This window comes from Pelophylax lessonae (genome assembly GCF_965119305.1).
Source record: "Pelophylax lessonae genome assembly, chromosome: 9".
NCBI classification, from domain to species: domain Eukaryota; kingdom Metazoa; phylum Chordata; class Amphibia; order Anura; family Ranidae; genus Pelophylax; species Pelophylax lessonae.
The window spans coordinates 52,742,509-52,768,366 of NC_138776.1; the positions used below are offsets into that span (position 1 = coordinate 52,742,509).

A 25,858-nucleotide genomic window follows, 5' to 3' on the forward strand; every position below is an offset into this window, starting at 1 on the left:
AATTGTTTTTTGCACCCCTGAAAGTAAGTCTTACAAATTGCTAAGACTGTATCTCCATATGGAGTTACAGAAATCCCAAACATTTTTTACTTGTTCCCCAGCGATTTTTCCACCTGATGTACTCCAACCTTATGGGATCTCATTGCTGCGTAGGAGGGAAGAAAAAGAGAGGTACCCTGCATACTCTGATCGCAATACACCTGCACAAAAAATACAAATGCAAGCTATTTTTGTTGAATTACCTAAACATACTGCTATTACCTAATGAATACACACTTACTAATAACCATGAATCCAATATAATATTAGATTTGGTGAAATTCTTGATAAAGGCAAGAGCCGAAATGCGTAGGATTCTATGGTGGGTTTTAGAGTTCTAATTGGAGTTAAACAATAGTATTTGCCATCATCCCTAGTTACATGCAAGAAAAAGGATTGGTTCTTCAAGCCAAAGAATGGTGGGATTGTGTAGGCAATGTTATAATAAAACACAAATTTATTGATAAAAAATAATAAAGTAAAACATAAACGGATGCAACAAGTAAGCAATTAGTAACATAGGTGCTATGCATCAATAGTACAGACTGTTATATGCAGTTTTACTTATGAACTGGAGTGGTGATTCCCGATGTAATCACCACTCCAGTTCATAAGTAAAACTGCATATAACATAGTCTGTACTATTGATGAAACGCGTAGGATTAGACGCCCTCTGTACATCCAAAATCGCATGGATTACAGAGAACCAAACTCTTTAAGTCACCAATATCACACCCATGTCACTAATTTTCCTACCTTTCTTCACCACTCACCTTTGGGCCTTTAGCCCAAGTGGAGCACTATTTCATGCAAAATTACTTGTAAAATAAAATATATGTTTTATACAAAATCGCATTAAGTTGCAAATCGCATCTATAACATGTTAAAGTTGCCATTAAAGTCCCACCTTTGCTTGGTTTGAGGAAACAAAATGTTTTTGGAAGTATATAACAAGGGATGTTGGCACACAATACTTATTATTACTAAACCAAGGCTATAGAGAGTATCATAAAAAACCCCACTGTTTGAAATATAACTCACCTATTTCTGAATTCCTTTGTCCCTCAATGGAAAAGGTGTCCTGGTAAGTACAAAGATACTTTTATTTAATTAAAGGTGGAGTTTTGAGCCATGCACAAGGTTGTTGAATTGGATTTTCTTGCAGATAGATTCCCCACCATAGTTCCTGGATCTGTTCCTGTCCACCTTGGGACCTTATCACTCCTCCTGCTGAGTTCTCCATAATTTATTACAATGTAGAAAGGATGGTGGGAATCCCTCATAGTGGACACCGCAAATGTGCGGACCTGGAAACTTAGGGCAGGAATAGTGAGAGACCCTAATAATGGGCTCATAAATTGTGTATACCTGGAAGCTCAGCACATAGAGGGTGGGAGCCCCTCATAACAGCCACAGCAGTTGCGGGCTTTTTGATCCAGCTGTGCAGTATTTAACCTTTAACTGCAGAGTTCTACATTATCAATTACTTATTTAAAAAGTATTTTTCATTAAATGCCTATGCCATAGGCTGAAATTACATATGGCCAGTTTAAAAACAGTAGATCTTTTTTTATGTTTGTAGCACCTATTTAATATAAACAATTTTTTATATTGTATTTATAATGACATTTGTAGAAGTATAAATCTGTCTATATATTTAAATTGTATTTGTATATTTGTTAATCTAGATTGTAAAGAGTTTTTCTAAAATGGAAAAGTGTCTGTATGATTTCATTTATAGTTACCAATGATGCTGTGATGATATTTGTGCAAAAATGAAAGTCTGCAATGGCAGGAACAACTTTTCTCCCACTTCTCATCTCCATCCTCCCTAATCTCTGCCCTCCCTCACCTGTCATCAGGTTTCTGGCCTTCTTCACCTGCCTCCTATGTTTGCTTTAGTTTCCATCCCTCCTCATCACTATCCTTCGTCAACTGTCTTATCCATCTCTAATGTCTCTTTCCATCCACATCTATGTCCTCCTTCACTTGTCTCTGTTCCCCCATGTCTCTGTCCTCCCTCACTTGTCACGTCTGTTTCTTAGGTCTTAGTATGTCCTCTTTTCTGTCCTTCTTCCTCTCGTGCCCCTGTTTTCTTGTATCTTTGTCTTCCCCCATCTCTGTCGTTTTTGTTTCCTCACGTCTCTGTCCTTCCCCGTCTGTCGTCCTCTGTTTCCTCAAGTCTCTATCCTCCCTATGTCTCTCTCCTCTGTCTTCATAGCACTGTTCTCCCTCATTGTCCCTAGAGTTATTGCACACCGGACAGAATATTTTTTGGACTGTCGCCTCACCTGAAGTGTCTCTAAACATATGTTACAGTAATGGTATTCCTCCTGAAAGGTCTACTGGAAGCTACCCTAGCAAACTATGGAAGAATTTTCCAAGTCTCATTTTCTCCATGCAAAGGGAAAAAATAAAACAAAACATCACACTGATTTATAGACTTATATTTAATTTTTCCTTTAGGATTTATAAAATGCTGTCAAATACTTTGTGAACACAAACTTCTTCTGACAGAATATGAGGGAAGCTGTGCTTGGCTGGTCCTCCGTCCTGGACGCAGTTTGGTGTTTGTGAATAACTATGGAGCACAGTGTCCCGATTCTCTTCTATACGTCGTCTGTGTGCCATATCATCTCCACGATTGTCAGTTTTGACTGATTGTACACCTTGTATAAAAAGTCTGTTTTCGTTAACTTACAAGTATTATCTGTGAGGCTTCCTCTCCTGATAGCCTCACAATGCAGTCTGTCACCTGCTGTCTCTGTCATGGCTCCGCAGCACAAAATGTTGAGGTCAGTCCACCTTATTCACAAAAAAAACCTTCTTATTGTTATATATTGTAAAGTCCTGTGCAGGGCGCTTATGTTAAAATGATAAAATGTGAGTTAAGTGGCAAAATAAAATGGCAAAGAAGTTTTTGCTTGCTTCCATTCATTTAAGTAAACTGGATTCTCCAACTCGGGCATAGCAAAATCTTCTATTAAAGTTTCCACCATGTTTCATGGGTGGGCATATTGCTCTATCGTAAAAATACATTCCAGATGCCCAAATGCGCTAAAACAGTGGAAAAGTCCACTACGAATACCACTCTGGGGCCCCAGTCTGCCTGTTTTCCCAGAAGAGGTCATTACTTCCACGGGGGGGAGGGGAACAAGTGGCGAATGTCTTGGCTTTGGTCCCTTGGAGCACCAATATGTGCAATGTAAAAAGAGGCCCCCCTCGCTGGAGGATGGAGGTTTGTTGTACTTCACCACAAAGTGAAAAGTCTCTGACATCCCATAAATTAAATGACAGACACAAGGGTCTTTAGTCCATTTAGAATATTTTGTTGTAATTCTAGCTGGCTCCTTTCTTCTCCCATTCCTAAAGAGAAAAAAAAAAAGTAATGTCAGCCTACTTATAAATGAGGTTGCACTTTGTATAATGGTCAAAGTACATTTAAAGCAGTGAAGATCTGAGATGTATTCCTGCAGCTGTTGTATGCTGACACGGCTTGTTTTCTAACAAATATGAAACCGTAAACTCCAAATGCAAAGGTACAATACCAAAAAGTAGGAGTGAAGCGCTAAAAAGACATACAAATAAATTCAGAAAAGTACAAATATAAAATCTATGTTCATAGCGTAGAATTCCCTCACCAGCCTTTGTGAGATAGATGATGTGCCTGCACAATCCACACCACTGTGAGAGGGGCAAGCCTGCTTATCCTCCAGCTATATTGGAGACTCATGGGACACTTTTAGCAGCACTTCCAGCAATGGTAGCAGAACCCTCAGTTTTTACCTCAGGGAAATTTATATAACTGTGTTTAATTCTAGTCATACTTTCTTAAAGCTTTTTTGGTTGATCGTTTGTTTAGTTATATCCTTTTACGAAGATTGTTTTTTTTTAAATGAATTTGGCTGCCACTTTGGTTCATTCTTGTGATCAATGTATTTCCACATTTCTGGCCTATGAAGTGGTGTGTGTGTGTGTTATGTTAACCGGTGGTTTGTCATCTCTTCTGGGCCTTGGAGCGCATTGTGGGGGAATTTCCGGCCTATCCAGTATTTAGTGTGCTCACGTCCGTTTGTCACGCCTCTAATGACGTCAGAATATGACGAAACACATAAGCACAACATATGGCGCAACCATCCTTGAATTTAGTTTGCAGTGCCGTTTTTCATCTTATTGCATGTAAATGTAATTCTCTTTAATAAAGAGTGGTTTTAAGATTATCACACACAGTTTTTTACCTTAGGGAAAGGTAAATACCAGTGCTAAGGGTTCTGCTACTGTCGCTGAGCTCTCTGAAAGTTGCCCATGGGTCTCCCATATCGCTGCAGCCTTTAATGGATGGTGCCTGGGAACCAGCTGAAGCCTGAAAGTTTTATCTGGCTATTGATTGCTACCATGCGGATTTAGACCTTTCTATAATTTGAGGGTCTACTGTTTCCAGTAAGCAGGCTTGCCCCTTCTTGGTGGTGTTGAATGTGCAGGCACATCTATCTTGCAGAAGCTGGTGCGGGGATTCTACGCAATGAACAAAGATTTCATATTTGGACTTTTATGAATTTCTGTTTTTTTTTTTTTTCTTCGCACTGCACTCTTAAACTTTTTGACTTTTATGATGGAGTAAATTCCAGTTTTCATACCATTTACATGAAACGGCAAAGCTGCACTACCCAGAGATAAAACTTATTATGATTTACTGAAGCAAGCACCCATTTCAAAGATGCCTGCTTAGCGTGGAATCTCGTTGTAGTGACACTTGCAGGTGAAATTGTCATTTCTCTGCTATTCTGTGATAATTTTGGATCTATAATTATTTTCACCTTAACACATACCTGTGTCCAGGCTGTGGAGATTTAATTTTCTTGGCCATAATTAAATGAGCTTTAAAAGAGGCTTTTACTGTTAACATGCAGCAAGTGGTCTAAGCTGTTTCGAAAACAAAATGCAACCCAACTTAGGGGTTGCTGTTGTGATCTTTGAAGATGGATTGCTCCACAGTGCCTGTAACTACAGAAGTCAGTAATGGTGTGCTTTAAAGTGATGTTAAAAGGCAGATTTTTTATTTTATTTCCCAAATAAACCATGCTATATACTACTTACCTGCTTTTTGCACAGAGCTGCCCCCATAGCAAGCCACTTGTTATGGGGGAACCTGAGAAGGCTTGCTCCTGAGCTGCTGCTCTGTGTGTTCATTCACACATATCGTGTGGTTCACTGCCCGTGATGGACAGCAGTAGGAGCCAATGGCTCACACTGCTGTCTCACCCAATGAGGAGGAAGAGACCCGGCACATCACACATCGATGGGGCTCAGGTATTAGTGGGAACTAAGGGGCATAGATTGCATGAAGGTAAAAAAAAACCTTGAGTCTTTACAACTACTACTTGATAGGAATATTAAAATACCATAGCCTGCCTAAAGGATCAATTTAGGAGCAGCTTTGGTAATGCAGTTCTGCTGGATTTATATTGGATTACTTCACTTTTTACTTTACATCAGCCTCTGCATAGAAAAAGGTAACATGGTACATTTTCACTCCTTTAGTTTCTCTGCACTTTTTATAACCTTATGGTGCTGACTAGAAAACAACTGCTAGACAATTATGGCAGAATTGCGAGACAAGCAGTCCGCATATGAATACAAATTGTAGAAGAAGAAGAATCCAACCCTTCGAGATATTGATTGGATGAGTTAGAAATTCATTCTGGTTTGGTCTTCTTCCAGGTAAACATAAACCATTGACATGTGGATGAATCGTTTCAGATCTGTTCTCTGGTTAGTACAAATGGTCAGCTTAGCTTGGAGATTTGCTTAAAGGACAAGTTTACCTTTTTACACCCATTTTCAGGGTGTAACATTTTCCAGCATCTGCACCTTTTACCTACTCACTGTGACAGCGGGCAGGGGATCCTCCTCTCCCCACCCCCACAGTCACAGTTTTAAAAAAAAAAACACTTCCTGTGCAGGAATAGTTCTCACTGAACTATGAGGGCACTGGTGAGAGTCCTCATAGTTCATTGATCTTCCTGCTCTCAACTGCCTTTCTGTATCAGAATATGGGCAGACAGCTAGCTTGAGAGTTTGCAAGAGCTGGACATTGCACCCATGATTGCTCTGCAGGCTCCTTAGAAAAACGAAATAGAAAAGAAAATACTAAATGCACATTTCTTTTACCTGCAAAAAGTTATTTTATTTTTTTTCAAAAGGTTAACTTATTCTTTAACGATAAAGAATATCAAATATAGCCAATGCATTTTAGAGGAAAGGCCCCCGGCCCCTCCCCCCACTTCTTCAGGGCTTAAGCAAATGTTTAGTAATTATATTCTCATGTAGTTCCCTAGAAAGCTTGGTTTAGCCCTTGTTCACATTGACTGCGGCTTTGAAATCGTGCAACTTCATCTGAAATCACATGTCATTGTGGCTTGGAAGACATGTGTGCGGCTTTATGCATAGATGTCTATGCAAGTCACCCCTGAAGCGCAGGAACTACTTTTTCAAATCGATGTGGCACAGCAAAGTCAGCACGAATTTGAAGTGTGATTGCCAGCAATAGGGTGCGACTTGTCATGCAGTTTGACTTGTCAAATTGCATGACAAGTCGCTCCAATGTGAACGAGGGCTTAAGGCTAAATTGTTTGCATCTCCTTGTGGATTGCTGACCACCCTAATTGTCACAAACATATGCAGACTTTATCCAGATATAATTATGAATCGTATGCTTGAGCCTTGAAGGGTTCATTTGCTCCAAACCACGTCGGCTGTATTTGATGTTCAATAAACCTTTTAAATATGAATTCCGGGTATGGATACATTGGAGGGGTACACACCCACACCATACCTGGCCAATGACGTAGACACAGTCACTCTAGTGATCTTCCCAAGCTTCTGCACATATAGGTCGATCAATCAGCAAGGGCACCATTCAGAGAGAGCATGCTTTGCCTTTTCTGAATGAGTGCAAGGTGTTCTCTGATTGTATAGGGTGGAACATTTGTAAAAAAAAAATTGTGTCAACTACAAACCATTTAGTGTCCACACTTTGTATTTTTATAGTGTATAGATTGCCCAGTATGCAACCTGATGGATTTGTGTGCTGTCCCTCTCCTGTAACCTGTTTATGAATGACGTATGATGCTTTAGCCATCTGAGAGGGTCAGTGTTGGGTCTGTACCCACCCCCGTGTCTTCAGCCTGTTATAATTACCTTGGCTTTCTGTAGGACTGTGCCTTTGCCAGTGGTCATAATAGATAACGGTCGGGCTTTGAGTGCCATTGCGCAATTGACTGGCGAGGAGTCTGGAATGTGGCTCAGGCTGTTGGTTTTAACCTGGAAAAATAATAAAATTGTAAGAAATCATTGCAGATCAAAGCAGAAACCAATTCCTACAGCCATCCTGTAGACCAGGGCTCAAACTTTCAAGTCCTGAGTTACTAGCCAAGCTGTAAGAGTTACTGGCCAGCAGTTGCCAAACCTAACCCCGCCCTCTAAACACGCTTTTCTAAATTATCTCAAAATTAATTACACTGTTAAATGTTTTATGCAGACTCTAGTTACAAAAATAAATATTTACAACTTTACTAATATTTACATAAAGCATATCTGTGCCCATCCTTGCAACCTCATCAGTGCCCAAAAGTGCAGTAGGGATCACAGGGAGGATTACTGGAGGGATCACAGAGTGGGGATCCCCCGTTGTAGCACAGCTTTGAGATGAAACGCCAGCCACTGTCAAAGTCCTGCCCCCTGGACTGGCATTGGACCAGTGTTCAGTCTATCATAGGAGGCGGGACTATGTGTGACAGCAGCAGGCATTTCATATCCAAGCTGTGTCACAGCGGGGGATCCCTGCTCTGTGTTATCTGGCCGGCTCGCCTCCTGACAGTGTCCTGGCTGATCGTTTCTGGCAGGGAGGCAATTATACCCCAGGCTGTTCTGATGCACTGTTAAAAAAAAAAAAAAAAGCCACACCGCTTTTGCCAGAAGCAGCTAGTTAGCAGACTGTTGGCCAGTCCGCCCCTGCACCACACTTGCCCTCAGCTAATTTCCACTTGCCAAATGCGAGCAGGTGAGTGGAAATTTTGAGGGCTGGTGTAAAGGATAAAGGGTTCAAAATCCCGGTCTCTGTCTTGTTTACCCATCCATTATCTAGAAAAGGCTTTATCACATTGATTCCACCGTTTTTTTTTCAATAAACAAAGGTTTTTATTGAAAAAATAAAACATATTTACAGGTAACTTGAGTGCTTGTGGCAGAATACAGTATAAAGTAATAACATATCTGCGGAATACAGTAGTGTATAAATAATGACACCAATGTCAGGGAACAGCACAACTGCAGGTCAGCAACAGAGTAGTCAAAGAGAGACCGTTCCAATGCCCAGAGGGCATGGGCAGCCCCACAACATGGCCACGATTCACTGTGAGTATCGGAGTACCTGCGTTGTAGTGGCAGGAAATATCAGACAAGAATAGCTGCATAACAAGTTAAAGGGGAAATCGAGATACACGTCTCCGGGGCCTGGACCCATCTGATTCCAGTTTTAAATCACAAAAAAAAAAAAAAAAAAAATCTGAATGCAGCTCTGTATTCATGATACATCTTTACATTTATTTGATATATGTATTGCTTTCGGCCTCTGACTGTTTCTGTACAGCATAGCTCAGACTGGGGAGAGAAAAGCAGCACGGGGGGCATGCTGATAGGAGGAGAAACGAGACTGACAGATATGAGCTCCTCTGTCTGCTTCTTATATTTTCACTGTCCAATCACAGGCTGGGGGGGGGGGGGGTGTAACTAGACCTGTATATGGAACTGCAGCAGGGAAAACTGGGGCTCCTGCTGACATGTCATTTATAGGTGGAATCTATTCCTTTTAAATTATTTCACTCACCCTCCGCATGCCTGAGAGATATATAAGCATTTGGTAAATGTAAAAGGATTAAAATGTCTACTATTTATATATGTTCATGGTGGACTAACTGCTTTGACTGGTAAAAACAGGGCTGTTAGGAGAACCTGTCATAGAGAAGACAAACCATTGCAGGGCAGGAAAGAGTCCTGTTGGGAGGGTGAGGAATATTTTAAGAGATTTTTTTTTGTTATTTGTAGCCCCCACCCAATCTTCATAAAACAGGTTATCATAGAAGAACAGATTGAGAAATAAGCAACACCCATGTTCTGAGATGCTGGTGGTAAAGAAAAAGTGGATTTGTATGACTCTCTACATTCAGCATCTCATGAGATCAACAATTTTCCCAGCTAACTATCCTTCAGTCTTGTCCAGCCCCTTTTCAACATGGAAGAGCCTTTAACATAATTTTCAGGTCTTGGAGGACCCTTTAGAAGAGCATGGGTGTCCAACCTTTTGGCTTCTCTGGACCACATTGAGTGTAGAGAAATTTTCTTGGGCCGCATATAAAATATATACTATAGTTAAGGTATATAAGTAATAAAACGCAGCTGCGCCCTCCCGTTCTCCCTCACCCCCCAGCACTAATTTAACACAACTAGTGGATGATCCCCCTCCGAGGCAGCCTCTGTGGCAGTGCCCCCGACTCAAATTCCTTCCTCCCCAGCAAAAAAATTCAAAATTGTCAGGGGGCAGTGGGCCGCATGTTGGACATGCCTGGACTAGAGGAACCCAAGTGTACCATGAACCCCCCTGGTTGAACAGCTGGTCTATACTCACTCTTGGACTTTGGATTAAATTAGACTACCACCGATGAGGTCAGAAGAAATGTTCCATCCCTCAGGCTGTAGGGATAAATGACTGCTTGATTTTATCTGTCAGCCAACAGTGAACAATGAATAAAAGTAGACTATTACCTTTATACTTACTGAGTGACTGCTGTCCAGGTGGGCCGGGTCAACTGCAGTGCCTAGAGTAACGGGCCCCAACTCTGCCTTTCTGAGATTCTCCTTCACCTCTACAATCTGCAGCTCCAGGTCCACCCTTTGGTTCTCCCGCTGCTTGCACTCCTCCTCTTTACTCTTCAGCTTCTCCTCCAGGCATGTCAGGATATTCTTGTCTGTCAGGGAGACATATTGTACCTGTTAGATCCATCCAATGTCGTGTCCAAATCACAGCCTCACTCACGCATCTGTTCAATCTAACTAATGTGCTCGATCTCCCCAGTCAGTACGGTCTGTTGCCACTACAAATCTTATAGGGTGTATTTATAAAAAACGTGCATAGCTGCTCATCCATCAAAACTGCATGTAAATTTGTTCAGTGCCAATGGGGTAATAGACCACGTTATAGCCACTAGATGGAGCGAAGAAACATACCTATGATAATGCCATCTAGTGGCCATAATGCAGTATTATCCCTATTCGCATATTTGATCTGCAGAGAATTAGACCTGAGTGCATTTGCACAGAATGAATTTGCAGTACGGTTTCAATGGTGGCATTATTGGCTGACCCCCCCCCCCCCCCCAAGACATTCTATATACTCAGGGCTGCTGATAGAAATTGTGGGGCCCATTACAGGCTACCTGACAGGGTCTCCTCTAAAAATATCAAATGATATATTTGCTAAAATGCAAGGGCATGATGCTATGCTTTGCAACCATGGCAGAGATAATGCCTCAGTTAAACAAGACTCTTAAGTGAATAGTGGCACAAAGGCAATAGCTGCAATCCACAGTGAGTGATCGGTGTGTTCATGGGGCTCCCCATCCTAAATAACCCACCTGTGTCCCCTCAGCAGCTGCTGGTAGGAGAGGTGGGAAAACTGCAGCACACGGGGGGGGGGGGCACATAGGGGACCCAGACCGCAGGGGGAATGGGACACAGATAGCACTGAGCAAGTGTCAGCAATAAGGCAGTACTGCTGGCTCTCCTGGTCAGCAGATGCCCAGGCCCCCCTTTTGAACTGATGAGGCCTGGGCCCAGTACAGGAGGGCTTATCAGTGGCCCTGCTCCTGTCACACTACACTGATCAGCAGTGCTTCAGCCATTCAGTAAATCAAACATCTATTTCTGTTGAGAAAGGATGACCACACACTGATCAAAATCCAGCCAGATACATTTTGCTCAGTGTGGCCACCCCCCATTCGACAGAAGCTATTAGTTTGATCAACCAATTAACTGCAATTGCTGATCAGCGTATGGCCAGCTTTAGGTCTCATTGATACAGGTGCTTGTACACTATGGGGGATATTTACTAAAACTGGAGCACTCAGAATCTGATGCAGCTGTGCAAAGTAGCCAGTCAGCTTCTAACTTCAGCTTGTTCAATTAAGCCTTGGCAATAAAACCTGGAAGCTGATTGGTTTCTATGCAGAGCTGCACCAGATTTTGCACTCTCCAGCTTTTAGTAAATAACCCCCTATAAATCTGCCATTTGTTTGTGGCTTGAACTGCCACGTGCTAACAGTGTGTGCTCGAGGCCACTTACCTACCCTGTCAAATTATGATAAGGTGCTGCGCCAGTGCAGGCGTAACATCCCTATACACTTACACAGGCTGCCTGCAAACACCAGCTTTCTAAACAAATGTCCCATTCACCCTGTACAGGCTTCACCACCCAAGTGAATGATACCCAACCCTTTACCACAGCCCTTATCACTGAAAAATGTCAAGAAAAAAGTTATATATTTGAGTGGTTAAGAGAGAGCAATTAAATTCATTCACAATGAATAGGCTGAAATGCACATCAACATAAGCAAAATGTGACAGACTGCATTTTTTATCATAATGCAATGTACAGAACACGATGCACCGTGCTGCGTCAAAGCGCATTGGAGTATGCATGTAATGTGCATAGCATGTAACCACAGAGCAGTGGTGTGAACATGCTCTTAGATCTAACAAAGTCATCAGATTATTTAAGGGTATGTATCTCTCTCTCTCTCCCAATACAACTTTGCTACATTTTCTAGTTTGAAGGGGAATTCTGGCCACAAAAACTTCCATTGAAATGTATTCCTCAATAGTTACAAAGGAACTTGTGTGCACCAAATTCCCTTGCAGACCCAGAAATGTCCTTGTAAAACTATCAGTGACAATATCACTGCGCTGTACATAGCCTGTGCAGAGAGAGAAGAGCTGTGGGAGGGGCTGAGCAGGCTCCACCCACTACAGGCTGCCTGCAGAAAATTACAGAAGGGGGTGGAGACAAGACCAGTCACCCTACACAAGGAGAGAGAGCAGCAGTGACCAGTCTTTATTACAGGAAGTCACACTGTGTATTTCTTCCAGATCTGTGCAGTAATCCAAAGCACACCAAGATACAAGGAAGAATACACATGATGAATGTACTTAGATAAGATTGTCCCGGAATATGATTGTAGAGATACGTTACCACCACAGGTAGCAATATTCTCCTTGAGTTCTCGCCTCTCCTTTCGAAGTTGGGCCAGTTGAACCCGAATCTCCTCCCTCTCTTTCTCCAGCTTCTCCTTCACCTCTGTAAAGCGCCTGGCTTCCGCCTCTGTGCGGTTCTTGCCCAATTTGGTCTCAATGGCGGCTGCGTAACAGAAAAATGGTGTTTAAAAGAATTGCATGTTCTCCGAACTAAAGTCTTCAATACAAATTCAATGTGAAAAAAAAAAAAAAAAAAAAAATCTCACTGTTGTTCTTTGGAAAGGTGAAGAGAGACCTTGGCTGAAGGATCTGACACTTCCAAGAGTGTCAAATTTGTTTCCCTCCTCCCTATAAGCTGTGGTTTCTCCGACCAGCACGTCACCATAGTGATATAGGGGCCAGTGGATCGACCTACTATTGAGGCGGGGGACTGGAAAATTGACATTGGGTCAGGTCCTGCGGGATCTATAGCTAGAGGATGTTTATTTTAGTGACCTTGATTGTTTAAGCTTTTTATTGAAATAGTTAAAGCACATTTTTTTTTAGGTTTTGAACAAAGGGGAAGAGAGAGCTTTTACCAGCAGTCTGTGCCCCACTGGGGAAGTTTCTTTTCGCTTCCTATTAGGTCAGCAAGTAATGTGAATTCTCTTCAATGGGTACAACAAAACACTTTCCAATATAAATGAGAAAAGGAATCTCTTGTCAGGTTAAGATTACTAAAAGGTAGGTGTGTACCGCGCTCAGGAAAAAATATATATATATATATAAACTGAAATGTTTGTGAACTTCAATGCAGCTGTTCAAAATGGTAATGACCAAATGTATTAAAGTGCAGTGCAAATACAGCGCAAAGATCAGTGATAAAACTAAAATTTCAATATTAGTGATGAGATTCTAGAATGCAGCTGTTCATAAATAATGGTGAACCCAAAATTCACAAATGCAAGAAAATATATCACAGCGCAAAACAATAATGATAGTGAATCATATGCAAAATAATTAAGGTTCTACTACAATAAAAACTCATAAAGTGCACCGTGCAAATATGTGCAAAAGAGGCTGAAGTGTAGAAACCATGTAAACATAAGCAATGATAAATAAGGTGCCAGTCCAGATAAAATAGTTCTTGAAGATCTCAATAAATGGTAAAATCTCAATAAATGGTAAAATATAAACAGTCCCAAAAATGGGTCCCACGAAAGTGCTGGAGTGCCAGGAAGAAAGTGCACAAACATGCAATCTTTTCCAGTGCAGTGAGCAAGTGCCGGTCCTCCCCCTTTGGGTGTTCACTTACCGGACAACGATGACCCCTATGCTGTATAGCTATAGAGATCGACAGAGCTTATGTCCTAGTAAGGAACCGACTGTCAAACTCCTCCAAGCAAGATGTGTCTCCACAGATGTAAATACCCCGATACCTGCTAAGTGTCCTGTGTCCTCCAATGGGCCTTTATGACCAATATTCCCAGAAAGCACAAGGCGATCGGCTACTTCTCCTCTACTTCTAGGCACTTTTTTCTCCTTCTCGTGCTCAGATCCACTTAATCATATAAAAAATCCATTTAGACAAGAAATCCTTAAAAAGAGAGGCTGTAGAGAAAGCCTGGCAGTGGAGGGATGGGGAGGAGAGTCTGGTTTGTATCCTGTGCGCTCAGCGGTTCTTTCTATGGATTCCTAAAGCTCTGCTGCAGCAGGATCCTCTCTTCTTCTCCTTCTTGTGCACTGCTTGACTCAGCTGACTCCTGTGCTCGGGATTGCAAAGCTGGCAGCGTTTCTACACTTCAGCCTCTTTTGCACATATTTGCACGGTGCACTTTATGAGTTTTTATTGTAGTAGAACCTTAATTATATTTTGCATATGATTCACTATCATTGTTTTGCGCTGTGATATATTTTCTTGCAGGTTAATATTACTGCCTATGACTTCCTGTTCTCCCCCTCCCCTCTTGTCCTAGTGTTACAAGAACAGGAAGTGAAGTGAAAACCCTGATTGGGGTCACAGGCGGCAAAAAAAGACCATTACAGGCGGTCCCTGGGTTTACAAACAAAACAAATAGTACAAAGGTGTTAAACCTTTCCTATGGCTATCCAAAAAACTTAAAAATTGTTTTGGCTGGAGCTACACTTAAAAAATGTACCTGTTTCGACTTACAAACAAATTCGACTTCAGAACAAACCTACAGACCCTATCTTGTTTGTAATCTGGGGACAGTCTATATTTATTCATTCAAAGTCTGCACAATACAAAAGTTGTATGGAGTCAGACTTTTAAAGGAAAAAAAGTAAATCATGCTCAGCAAACAATAATGCATTCTTTGTAATACATGTAGTTATGATTTATAGTTTATAACTGATGTTTCTTGTATTAGAATAGTAGATCATGCAGTTTGAGCTCCAGCACGCTGTCAGACATGATGAGTGATAAGAACACAGCTCACCTGGATTGGTCAGTTTTCCTTTCTCCACCTTGTTTTTCCCAAGCAGTGGACTGGCCGTCACCACGCTCTCTGCTCTCACCTGCAGGCTGGGAGACGACTCCTCCGCGCTGGGTTCTGTATCCTGCATCACAATAAACATAGCTTGACTACACAGAAAAAAGCACGGTTCTTTATTTATCCAACTCTTTTTTTGGCAAATAAAATGTCAGAACAAAAAGCAAAACCAATATTTTGGGTCCGACTCATCGCATTATCAGAATATTGCACTTGCTTACTATGAGGCTTCTCTTTTCTGTCCTGCATCCTAAAAAAAAACGACAGGACACTAAATTTGTAATGCATTTCACTATAGTACATTACAGTGCCCTGCTACATCTGTACATTGCCTTAGTGCAGTGATGGCGAACCTTGGCACCCCAGATGTTTTGGAACTACATTTCCCATAATGCTCAACTACACAGTGCATGAGCATCATGGGAAATGTAGTTCCAAAACATCTGGGTTGCCAAGGTTCACCATCACTGCCCTAGTGCATTGCTGTGCCATTCAAAATAGATGGTACTGCACTCTGTGCCGCAATGAAGTGGTTTGCATGTGCGGGAGTGACGTCGGTGCAGCCTGCCCATTCCAGCGGCCTAACAGAGCGGACCTGGAAAGAAGACCGGAAGAACATGGAGGTGCCTGCGCACTGACAGGCTTTGTTTGACAAGGCTGTCGTAATATGCTGTGCATACTGTGTCTTTTTATATAACACCTATAAAACCATAGCAGAGTTTGATAAGTGTGAATAACACCTACACTGTGCAAATGTTACTATATATACATATATATATTATACATATCTATATAAGCATTCCCCACTTTTAAGTACACAATAGGATCAGAGCATGTATGTAAAACAAAAATGTACTTAAAAGCGAAGCAATACGTTGTTTCACTTCTCAATGCATGTAAACACACTAGCTCTATGGGAAATCTTGGTCAAATTGACATGGCACTGCTCCCGAACCATAAGTGACAGGGGCACTACTTTGGGGAGCAAGTTAAGGGGACCCAGGACTACGACATGGTAGATTACCTAGGAAAGCTGGCCGACCCAAAAATCAGATATGTTGTAGTCCTGGGTCCCCTCTCTATGCTCCCCAAGTTTGGTGTTACTTAAGGCCCGTACACACGAGCGGAAATTCGGCCGGGAATTTTCGTCCGACGACCGATTGGCTGATCTGCCTATTTTCGGCTTGTTAGTATGGTGCTCTCGACAACCGACTCCGACTTTTCGGCCGAAAAAATCCTGGTGTGCAGGCTATAAAATTTTTGTCTTCTGTCAAAACAGGTCCGATTTTCGTGCAGTCAGTACAGATTTAGATGGGGAAAAAAATCTTATGAGCAAGTCTGGGCATGCTCAGAGAAGAAAGAACACATAGAAAGCAATCCAACACATGACATCAATTCTGAAGTAGAATTCTTTAGAGCGGGAAAATTCGTGTGCAGTCTAGAGCACATTCCAACCAACAGACACCACTCTGGACAAAAGACGGACCAGCGGTCGGCGGAAATTAGTTGCGTGTGTACGAGGCTTTATGGTTCAGGAGCAGTACCATGCCAATCTGACCAAGATTTCCCATAGATGCCAATGTGTCTGTACTCGTGAGGGTACTTAAAGTAGGGGGTGTGTGTGTGTGTGTGTGTATGTATATATATATATATATATATATATATATATATATATATATATATAATCACATTTATGGCATGCCACTGACTAAACATTTAAATGTGTAAAAATATAATATTAACAAGAAAAACCCCTACTATGTGTAAATATTAACACAAAAGAAATTATTAAATAAAAATAGTGGGTACTGCTGCTGCCCCTTTAAAAATCATGCAAATCAAATCAGTGTCTAAAAAAAAAAAAAAAATCAAATAGACATTAGGTGGTGCTGCAAAACCTCATACCTCCAATATAAATACATATACACTCACCGGGCACTTTATTAGGTACACCTTGCTAGTACCGGGTTGGACCCCCTTTTGCCCTCAGAACTGCCTTCATTCTTCATGGCATAGATTCTACAAGGTGTTGGCAACATTCCTCAGAGATTTTGGTCCATAGTGACGTGGCAGCATCACACATTTGCTACAGATTTGTCGGCTGCACATCCATGATGCCAATCTCCCATTCCACCAAATCCCAAAGGTGCTCTATTGGATGAGATGTGGTGACTGTGGAGGCCATTGGAGTACAGTGACCTCATTGTCATGAAGAAGAAACCAGTGGTGAGATGATTTGATCTTTGTGACATGGTGCATTATCCTGCTGGAAGGAGCCATCAGAAGATGGGTACACTGTAGTCATAAAGGGATGGACATGGTCAGCAACAATACTCAGGTAGGCCGTGGTGAAAAGTGCCAAGAAAATATCCCCCACACCATTACACCACCAGCATGACCCAGTAATAGAAGGCAGGATGGATCCGTGCTTTCATGTTGTTTACTCCAAATTCTGACCCCACCATCTGAATGTCGCAGCTGAAATTGTGACTCATCAGACCAGGCAATGCTTTTCCAATCTTCTATTGTTCAATTTTGGTGATCTGTGCCAATTGCAGCCTCAGTTTCTTGTTCTTAGCTGACAGGAGTGGCACTCTGTTGCTGTAGCGCATCTGCTTCAAGGTTCAATGTGTTGTACATTCAGAGATGTATCCTGCATACCTTGCTTATAACAAGTGGTTATTTAAAGTTACTGTTCCCTTTCTATCATCTCCAACCAGTCTGCCCGTTCTCCTCTGACATCAACAAGGCATTTTCCTCCACACAACTGCCACTCACTGGATATTTTCTATTTTTTGGACCATTCTCTGTAAACCCGAGAGATGGTTGTGTGTAAAAATCCCAGTAGATCAGCAGTTTTTGAAATACTCAGACCATCCTGTCTGGCTTCATCCATGTTACGTTCAAAGTCACCTAAATCCTCTTTCTTCTGCATTGTGATGTTCGGTTTGAACTTCAGCAAGTTGTCTTCACCACGTCTAGAACATGTAATGGAAATTGGATATAGGAGATGGCGCTCAGTGTGCATATAGTAACAAACCCCAATGTGGACTTAGATGGATAGTCTCATAAACACTTTATTGTGATGATCCAAGGGTAAAGCATATTGTGAATAAAACAAGGTCAGTCCTACCGCCCCTTGTAGCCTCTGGACATTCACACCGATGGTAATGGAATCCTGTAGGAGACCGGTGGATAATGTTAGGAGCCGGTTGTCAGATGGGGTCACAGGCAGGAGAGCTCGGTTGGTCTGATGTGCGGCCGCTTCCTCAGACCTGAGCTTCTGTGTCACACTCCCTCGGCACCCGACAAGAGCCTCGGAAGTCGCGTTGGAACTTGATAAAGCTACTATTGTAGCGAAACATGTCGTTGTGGCGATCGGGAGGCTCTTCAGAAACAAACTCAACCAGTCCCCCATCCGTGCTGACATCCTAGTATCCCTCTAAGCCGGCTGGCTGTGGATCTTCGGTCCCGTGCAGTGACGTCATCAAAGCGCGACTTCCGAGGCTCTTGTCGGGTGCCGAGGGAGTGTGACACAGAAGCTCAGGTCTGAGGAAGCGGCCGCACATCAGACCAACCGAGCTCTCCTGCCTGTGACCCCATCTGACAACCGGCTCCTAACATTATCCACCGGTCTCCTACAGGATTCCATTACCATCGGTGTGAATGTCCAGAGGCTACAAGGGGCGGTAGGACTGACCTTGTTTTATTCACAATATGCTTTACCCTTGGATCATCACAATAAAGTGTTTATGAGACTATCCATCTAAGTCCACATTGGGGTTTGTTACTATATGCACACTGAGCGCCATCTCCTATATCCAATTTCCATTACATGTTCTATGCTGTCTTACATCAGGAATTGGGCGAACAGTGTTGCTATTCCCATACATCTTCAACACATGAACTTTACAGGTTTTTATGTATTCTCTGTGAAGGGACATTCCAGGACTCCATCATCTTGGAGTAGCGCCAGAACTTTTTTGGTAATATTCACCACGTCTAGATGACTAAATGCATTGAGTTGCTGCCATGTGATTGGCTGATTAGCAATTTATGTTACCAAGCAATTGAACAGGTGTACCTAATATTGGGGGATCATTATACGTACGATTGTGGAAGATTTTTTGGGACTTTTATAAGGAGGTAAAAGGTAGAAGCAAATGAAAGCCCCAAAAAATCTTCCACAACAGTGCGTATAATGACCCACCAATAGTTTCCACATTTATTCAAATAATTATTACTATCTTTCAAAAGGTTAATTGGGTATAGTTTGATTCAATTGTATATGTATTTATATTGGAGGTATGAGGTTTTGCAGCGCCACCTAATGTCTGTCTATTTCATTTTTTTCAGACACTGATTTGATATATTTAAATGCAATATTTACTCTTTCACAACCCAAAGGTGATTTTGGAAGCCCTTTGCTTTGTAGCAGCTGCCAGCCCAATATTCAGATTCTCACCATTACTATATTATTGAAGAACAACAATAATATAAAGTTTCCAGTATTATTCATCCACTTTTCCAAGCAATAAAAAGCTGAGAGAGGTTCTGACCATACCACACTCCACTAAAAAAAATGAAATTGGCTTTAGAAACACCAAGTTGTCTTTTTAGATGATGGATTCCTGACACTAAACTGAACTGAGGGCACCACCTGGATTTGAGGTAAAACACCTTCAGCATTGCAAAATCTGACCAACTATTACTGGAAATATGACCTGGATAAAGGAGACATACCAGGCCTCTCACCTCTCGGACAGGACATGGCAGCTCCGGGTCACTACACAAGGCAGGTTCTGCTTCCACATCTTTTGCTTTGGCAATTTCTGGTCCAGGAGAGCTCGCCTGGCTTCTGTCATGACCTTTCATCCCGGTACTGTGTAGGAAGGACTTTGCTGGGAGAAGGTCCAGGTAGGTATGATCCACTACTTCTTTTGGAACCTCCGTTTTTGGATCCTCCTCCTGCGCACACAAATCGCAGAAAAAAAAAGGACGTAATTAACTTTTCTCTTTCATTAATTGACGGACACAGCTCCTTATCTTCTTGACCATTGGGTTATACTGCCCCTACAGGCATAGGACACTAGGCAGGAAAATGCTTGACTATAACTATAGGGCAGTCCCAGGGGGTATACTCCCACTCTTAGCTATAGATGCTCAGTTTTTTTTCTGCCTAATCAGGAGTAAGGACCTAGTTCCTTGCTGATATCTCTGGTCCTGGCATTTTTTTTCCTTTTGAATTGAATTTTTCCTATCTTTGTTATTTTGTTCCTGTGAGAATCTACGATCAACTGCCAGACTGGGTGACAGACTGGATAATCTAGATTCAGAGGGTCCCCCAAGTCTGGCCAGCGAGCGAACGCAGGCCTCAGCTCCACACTAGGTCGGCCGCGACATAGCCCCACTAGACAAGGCCTGGCCTGCGAGTCAAACGCCTCGGCCTGCAAGTCGCAGCGTTCCTCCTGACCAACTGCCACCCCCATCCCGATAGAGCAGTGGTCTGTCAGGAGCAGGGCCCACCCCGTTCCTGGTATGGTAAAGCTGTCCTCCCTCTACCCCTGGAGGGTTTTGGGGTGGACGTGGGCCCCCGGGTTCCCCTCCTTCCCATGCAGCATCCCCCTCCCCTTTCTTGGTGGTCCTCTGGGACTTGTTACCCCCCATGTGGCCATACCTTTTAGGTCAATCTGGGGGGGGGGGGTTTGCGCGCCGCCGGTGACTGGATGATCGACTTTTGGGAGGGGGCTGTACCTGGTGGGGGCTCCTGCCAGGTCACCCCTTCCTGCTGGGATCGGGTTCGGTGCTCTTGGGGTCCTCCCTGGGCCGCCATTTTCTTGTAGCCTGTTGTGCTGTTAATCGGCAGCCACTTTGTGGTTTCCTCACTGAAAATAGTGGCAGCCATGTTTTTGAAGCTATATGCAGTGATTTCGGCGGTGGGAACCCCTCCTAATGATGCAGACTTGCCTCGCGGGTCTTGGTACTCCGATCTGGTACGGCTGGTCGCTGATGCTCCTTATAGACTTCCTCTCAGGGAGGATTTGCTGTCCCAAGGGCCAATCTTCCATCCTCCTTTACAGTCACTGGATTTAACGGCTTGGCTGTTGAAAGCCAGGTGCTGAAGGAGAGAGGTTTGTCTGAATCTGTGCTTCCTACGCTGTTAACAGCTAGAAAATCTACCTCTAGGAAGATCTACCATCATACTTGGAAGACGTACATTGCGTGGTGTGAGTCTCTTGGGGTTCACCCCCGCTCTTTTTCGGTGGCTCGGATATTGGCTTTCCTCCAATGGGGGGGGGGGGGGTTGAGCAGCACCTGGCCTTGAGTACACGCAAGGGCCAGGTTTTGGCCTTCGCGTTTTTTTTCAACGTCCATTGGTCATACATTCCTTGGTGCGTACCTTTATCCAGGGAGTCTGACACTTGGCTCCTCCAGTACAATCTCCATTGGCGCCGTGGGACCTCAATTGGGTGCTGTCAGTTCTTCAGAAACCTCCTTTCGAAAGTCTTCGGGAGGTTCCTCGGCTACGTTGTCCCAAAAGATGGCCTTTTTAGTGGCCATTACTTCTGCGTGCAGGGTGTAGAAGCTGGTGGCGTTGCCTTGTCATTCACCTTACCTGGTGGTTCACAGAGATAAGGTGGTTCTTCATCCCTGTCAGTTGTTCCGTCCAAAGGTCGTCTCTGATTTCCATTTTAATGAAGACATTGTGTTGCCTTCCCTATGTCCCAGGTCTAAACATCCTAAGAAAATTGCCTTGCATTCCGTGGATGTGGTTCGGGCAATCAGGGTGTACCTGGCAGCTACAGAGTCTTTTAGGAAGTCAGACGCACTGTGTGTACTCACGTATGTACCTCAAAAAGGGTTGGCTGCTTCTGCTGTGACCATTTCCAGATGGATCAGACAGACTGATTCGGGCTTATTCAATTAAGGGCCAGGTTCCTCCTTTCCCTGTTAAGGCGCACTCTACTCAGGCACTTAGTGCCTCCTGAGCCTTCTGTCATCAGGCGACCACCTGGTTGTCTGTGCACACTAACAAAATTTACTAAGGTGGATTTGTTAGCATCTGTGGATACTTCTTTTGGCCGCAAGGTTTAGAGGACCTGGTCCTCTTTGAGGGTGTATTTTTTTTTCACGTGAGCTCCATGTTACCTGGTTGCCTACGGTTTACCCTTGGGGAATTTTTTCTTGCTGTTCCCACCCCTCATGTTGACACTGCTTTGGGATGTCCCAATGGTCAAGGAGATAAGGAGCTGTGTCTCTCAATGAAGGAAAGAGAAAATGGGATTTTTGACTTCCCGTAAAATCCATTTCTCTGATGTTCATTGAGGGACACAGCACACACCCCTCTGTGGAGTTGGCTTTCTTTTGACACTGTTTGTAACAAAACTGAGTGCCTATAGCTGAGAGTGGGAGTATACCCCCTGGGACTGCCCAATAGGCGTAGTTAAGCTTTTTCCTGCCTAGTGTCCTACTCCTCTGGGGGGCAGTATAACCCAATGGTCAAGAAGATAAGGAGCTGTGTCCGTCAACGAAAATCAGGGAAATGGATTTTATGGGAAGTCAAAAATCCAATTTTTCTTTCCCTGTTATACATCTTGTGTAATACAAAACATTATTTACTCTACATCCTCATATGATTGAATATTAACACCATCAACAAGGTGCATATCCAGTGCAAATAGCGACTGGGCTTTATTTAATAATGGACTCTAGAAAGCATTTCTGTATAGCCCTGCAACAATTCCCCGTCACCAACCGTCGGCTTTTGCCACTTTAATAGCTTCACTCACCACTGTGTCTGACACGTCCACATCATCGTAGAGATCATCCTGTTGGCTCCTCCCACCACGCGGGTTGTCAATGTATGTGTTTGGCTCTGAATATTTTCTTTGCATTAAACTGAAATGACAGAATAGGTTATGAACAGAAAATAACAGATTTGCACTCTTAGGGCCAGTTTCAATAGATCACTAAATTACAAAACATCTAAAGCCCCCTACAACACAAAGGTTATCCTGAGAAAACACACTGACCTCTCCTACCAAAATACTAACTTCCTGGCTCTCACACTAATCCAAAGGCTTCAATACTTTCTGGATCTCTGACCTGCAACAAGCGTGTGTATCAGGAACTTTGACTGTTTTCACTTGCTGTGTGCTTGTCCTCCAGGAGGTAAAGAAAACCAGAAAACTGGATTTTTTTAAGAAGGAAGTCAGCAATTGCATCCTACACATTTCAGTAGAATTTCTTTTGTCATAAACATGCAGCTGGTTAAAAGCCCATAGTTGAGTCACATTTTTACCACCGCTGGACCGCTCATACTTTAGCTAGGAAGGCAATGACTGGGGTTTACACACGTGCTGCGGTGGGAATTAGACCTTGCGCTTAAAGCGCACCACTGGCCACCAGTTTGCAACCCATTCAAGTGAGTGAGGCCTTGGTGCAGTTGTCCGGAATTCAGGGCGTAAAAACATACAATGCCCTCACCACTTGTCAAATGCCCTCTGAAGAGCGATCTGAACATGGATTGCTCTTCAGAGAGCGAACCAAGTGTAAATAAGGCCTTAAGGTGAAGGGGGCCACACTCCAGATAAATCTACTCAGTTATACATTAATGCCTATATGTCCTCCATTCAGGGTGTACTTTCCAGAAGGACATGGGTGTTTTAGTGTGGCTTTATTAGTATTTGCAAATATATGCAATAAATTATACTGACTGAATACAGGAGAATGTATACATTCACTATATATTCCCTTTAAATGAACTGGGATGAGCCTAATGTATATATCGGCAAGATTGACAGATTCCCCCTATTTAAAAAACTGTATTTGCTCACTTACAAGTATGAGTTCTTTGCTGCACTCACAATACAGGAGACACGCTCAGCATCCACATAATCGTAGTCAAACTCCTCCGGATCAGTTTTCGAACCGGATTCAGAGAGGAGAAGACCCAGCCAGTGTCCCATATCCTCCGAGGACTTCGCCTGTAAAATGAATACGGAGGATTACAAATTGTGGACCAGAAAGACTCACTAAACTCCCAGAACATCTTCATTAGGTGATGCAATATAACCGGCAATGTCATAGTCTGTGTGCACACAGCCAAGAGGAACATGCTCCGCATTGTAGGATGAAATAATACAATGTAGCAGTATGGTGATCAGGTTCCCATAGGATGTCATGCAATATAGCAGTGTGCATCATTCAATCCTTTGGAGCCTTATCACAATGCTGCATTGTATAAAAACATCCTATGGAGCCATTATTACACTGCTTATTATATTAATCCATCCAATGGGCGTCTGATCATCACACTGCAACATTGATTATAAGGTTCCATAGTATGCACTGACACAACAAAGCAGTGTGATGATCAGGCGCCCATAGGACAGAATGATACAATGTATAAGTGTGATGATCGGGCTCCCATAGGACAGAATGATACAATGTATAAGTGTGATGATCGGGCTCCCATAGGACAGAATGATACAATGTATAAGTGTAATGATCGGGCTCCCATAGGACAGAATGATACAAAAGTATAAGTGTGATGATCAGGCTCCCATAGGACAGAATGATACAATGTATAAGTGTGATGATCGGGCTCCCATAGGACAGAATGATACAAAAGTATAAGTGTGATGATCGGGCTCCCATAGGACAGAATGATACAATGTATAAGTGTGATGATCGGGCTCCCATAGGACAGAATGATACAATGTATAAGTGTAATGATCGGGCTCCCATAGGACAGAATGATACAAAAGTATAAGTGTGATGATCGGGCTCCCATAGGACAGAATGATACAATGTATAAGTGTGATGATCGGGGTCCCATAGGACAGAATGATAATGTATAAGTGTGATGATCGGGCGCCCATAGGACAGAATGATAATGTATAAGTGTGATGATCAGGCTCCCATAGGATGTCATCAAATGTAGCAGTGTATATCATTCCATCCTATGGAACCTTATCACACCGCTACATTCTATAATAACATCCGATGGAGTCCAAACATCACACTGCTCATTGGATCAGTCCATCCTATGGTAGCCCGATCATCACATTGCTACACAGATGATAAGGCTCCATAGGATGCAATGACACAACACAGCAGTGTGATGACCGGGGCTCCCATAGGATGGAATTGCACAACGTAGCATTGTAATAAATATAAATCTAAATATAAAGATTTACCCCGATAGCACTTCTAAACTCTGATCCTTATCTCTAAAGCTTAAAAGGTGGCCAAAGATGGATCCAAATTATGATCCATGTGTGGCCACTGCAGGACAGGGATTGGACTGCTGAGGACTGGGGTAAAGTCATTTTCTACGTTTGGGGTATCCGGAAAAAACCTTGTCCGGAAAAGAAAAGGTAAAGCATCCTAAGACCATTCATGTGTGGGGTTGCTTCTCAGCACTCTCACAATTTTGCCTAAGAACAACCATGAATAAAGAATGGTACAAAAACATCCTCAGAGAGCAACTTCTCCCAACCATCAGAAGAGAACCATCACAAAGAACAGTTTGGTGAAGAACAATGCCTTTTCCAGCATTATAGGGAACCTTGCCAAAGGCAAAAGTGATAACTAAGTGGCTTGGGGAACAAAACATTGAAATGTTGGGTCCATGGCCAGGAAACTCCCCAGACCTTAATCCCATTGAGAACTTGTGGTCAATCCTCAAGAGGCGGGTAAAAAACCCCACAAATTCTGACAAACTCCAAGCATTGTTTATGTAAGAATGGGCTGCCATCAGTCAGGATGTGGCCCAAAAGTTGATTGACAGCATTCCAGGGGGAATTGCAGAGGTCGTGAAAAAATAAGGGTCAACGCTGCAAATATTGACTCTGCATAAACTTCATATCATTGCCTTTGACACTTATGGGAAATGCTTGTAACTATACTTCAGTATACCATAGTAACATCTGACAAAAAGATCTAAAAACACTGAGTCTCCATTCACACGCAGTGCTACAGGACCCGTTCTAACAGGAGCGACACAAGTCGCTCAG

At 42.9% G+C, this 25,858-nt stretch overlaps 1 protein-coding gene across 2 annotated transcripts in view; it reads right to left on the reverse strand.

The window, feature by feature from the left end:
• Nucleotides 1–3,095: 3,095 nt before the first annotated feature.
• Nucleotides 3,096–25,858, reverse strand: part of AFAP1L2 (actin filament associated protein 1 like 2) — a 190,050-nt gene continuing 167,287 nt past the window's right edge. The window contains exons 12-19 of one of the 2 annotated variants that reach the window (XM_082267950.1): nucleotides 23,679–23,824; nucleotides 22,628–22,736; nucleotides 19,593–19,805; nucleotides 14,784–14,904; nucleotides 12,344–12,508; nucleotides 9,862–10,064; nucleotides 7,240–7,362; nucleotides 3,096–3,405 (exon numbers count right to left, since the gene is read on the reverse strand). In XM_082267950.1, the coding sequence (XP_082124076.1) occupies nucleotides 3,379–3,405; nucleotides 7,240–7,362; nucleotides 9,862–10,064; nucleotides 12,344–12,508; nucleotides 14,784–14,904; nucleotides 19,593–19,805; nucleotides 22,628–22,736; nucleotides 23,679–23,824 (1,107 nt within the window). In that variant the 3' untranslated portion in view covers nucleotides 3,096–3,378. The remainder of the gene's footprint in view (nucleotides 3,406–7,239; nucleotides 7,363–9,861; nucleotides 10,065–12,343; nucleotides 12,509–14,783; nucleotides 14,905–19,592; nucleotides 19,806–22,627; nucleotides 22,737–23,678; nucleotides 23,825–25,858) is intronic. The other variant, XM_082267951.1, reaches the window with a different exon arrangement.